At 48.5% G+C, this 1,335-nt stretch overlaps 1 protein-coding gene across 1 annotated transcript; it reads right to left on the reverse strand.

Annotated features, from left to right (window-relative positions):
- Positions 1 to 299: 299 nt before the first annotated feature.
- ISF_09995 (hypothetical protein) lies at positions 300 to 1,058 on the reverse strand (the record flags this gene model as incomplete). The annotated part of the gene is made up of 3 exons (XM_018853594.1): positions 300 to 486; positions 537 to 835; positions 882 to 1,058. 3 exons carry the CDS (start codon positions 1,056 to 1,058, stop codon positions 300 to 302), a joined length of 663 nt encoding a protein of 220 aa, XP_018699217.1.
- Positions 1,059 to 1,335: the final 277 nt, after the last annotated feature.

Below are 1,335 nucleotides of genomic sequence, written 5' to 3' on the forward strand. Positions count from 1 at the left end.
ACTCACATGCCTCCGGAATGGAACGCTTCATGTGTCAGTGCGGCCGAAGCATCACAGATGCTGGACGGATACGCTGGTATCTTCTTCAATGCAGCTCTCCCGCCATTTTACCAATCAACTTCCCCCATTTTGAGCACGGTACCATCTGCGTCTGCGACTGACTATTCCAGTTCAGAGGGTTACGCCGGCATTTTCCTACATGACTCTATTGCTCCTATTTACTCTGCAGCGCCGCAGTAATACCAGGTTATCTCGAGTTGTTAGTTCAAATTCGCTCAACGACAATGTGATTATTATTATTACTCTGCATCATAGAACAACGCGTTAACTTTCAACGTCGGTGTTTCGATACTTTCCACAATTGCTCTGAGCGATTTATGTAATTTCATATGTGGCCACTTTCCCAGTACGGATTCCTTGCCAATGGCAACAGTCAGGGCTGTACCGCGTAAAACCTCCATGAAGACTCTAGTATCACGAATGCACCTATCACAAAGTGAGATAGGTTCTCACATGATTTAAGGAGGGTCACTTACCATCCACCATCGTCGAAAGTCTGCTCTACATACTGCAGACCAGCTTCCGCAAGCTCATTCGGGGAAGCCTGCCACAAGCCGATTTTGCCGGGGATGGAGGGCACCTTTACCCGATCTGTGCCCTTCCATAGGCCGATTTTTGATTCCTTTGCCAAAAGATGGACCAAGACAGACTCAGCGGGCTGGTCTGGGTTGCATTGTCGAAAGGAGTATGCCCCTGGTACCGCCCCTAACGTTCGATAAAGGCCCAAGCCAACAGATTCGCATTGCAGGTAAGACCTGAGTACTTTCATAATATCCTGTAGATCATTAGAGCTGATAAAAAAAATCAAATGGCTCACAAACCGCATCCTCTTTTAGAGTTTCCTTCAAGAGTGTAAACCCCGCAGTAGATTGCACAGGAATATGTCCTTCCACCATGGCTGTAACTTGTTGTCCCAGAGCAGCATCTTTTATGAACATGAACCCATCTTCGGCCATGGAAAGCTGGTTTCGAGCTGTTATTGTATGAGAAGGAGCCATGGTCACAGAGGCTGGCGTCATGTGTCTGAACACGGGTGTTGTAGCTGCCTAACTTCAGCGCCTAGCCACGGTTTATATTCGCCGTCCATTTGCCCCGCTTCACAGGGGACTGTGGGTCCACGTTTGACAGTAGTGAGTCCGCCTATATTCGCCAGACCAAGAGTCGCTACGCAAACCGGCCCTTCGACTCAACTTCATCACCGCCACAAAATTACCTTTCAACCTCAGTTGGCGGGTTTCTCTTCACAGGCATGGAACAGACCAAGTTCTGCCAGAA

This window comes from Cordyceps fumosorosea, assembly GCF_001636725.1.
Source record: "Cordyceps fumosorosea ARSEF 2679 chromosome Unknown scaffold_129, whole genome shotgun sequence".
NCBI classification, from domain to species: Eukaryota; Fungi; Ascomycota; class Sordariomycetes; order Hypocreales; family Cordycipitaceae; genus Cordyceps; species Cordyceps fumosorosea.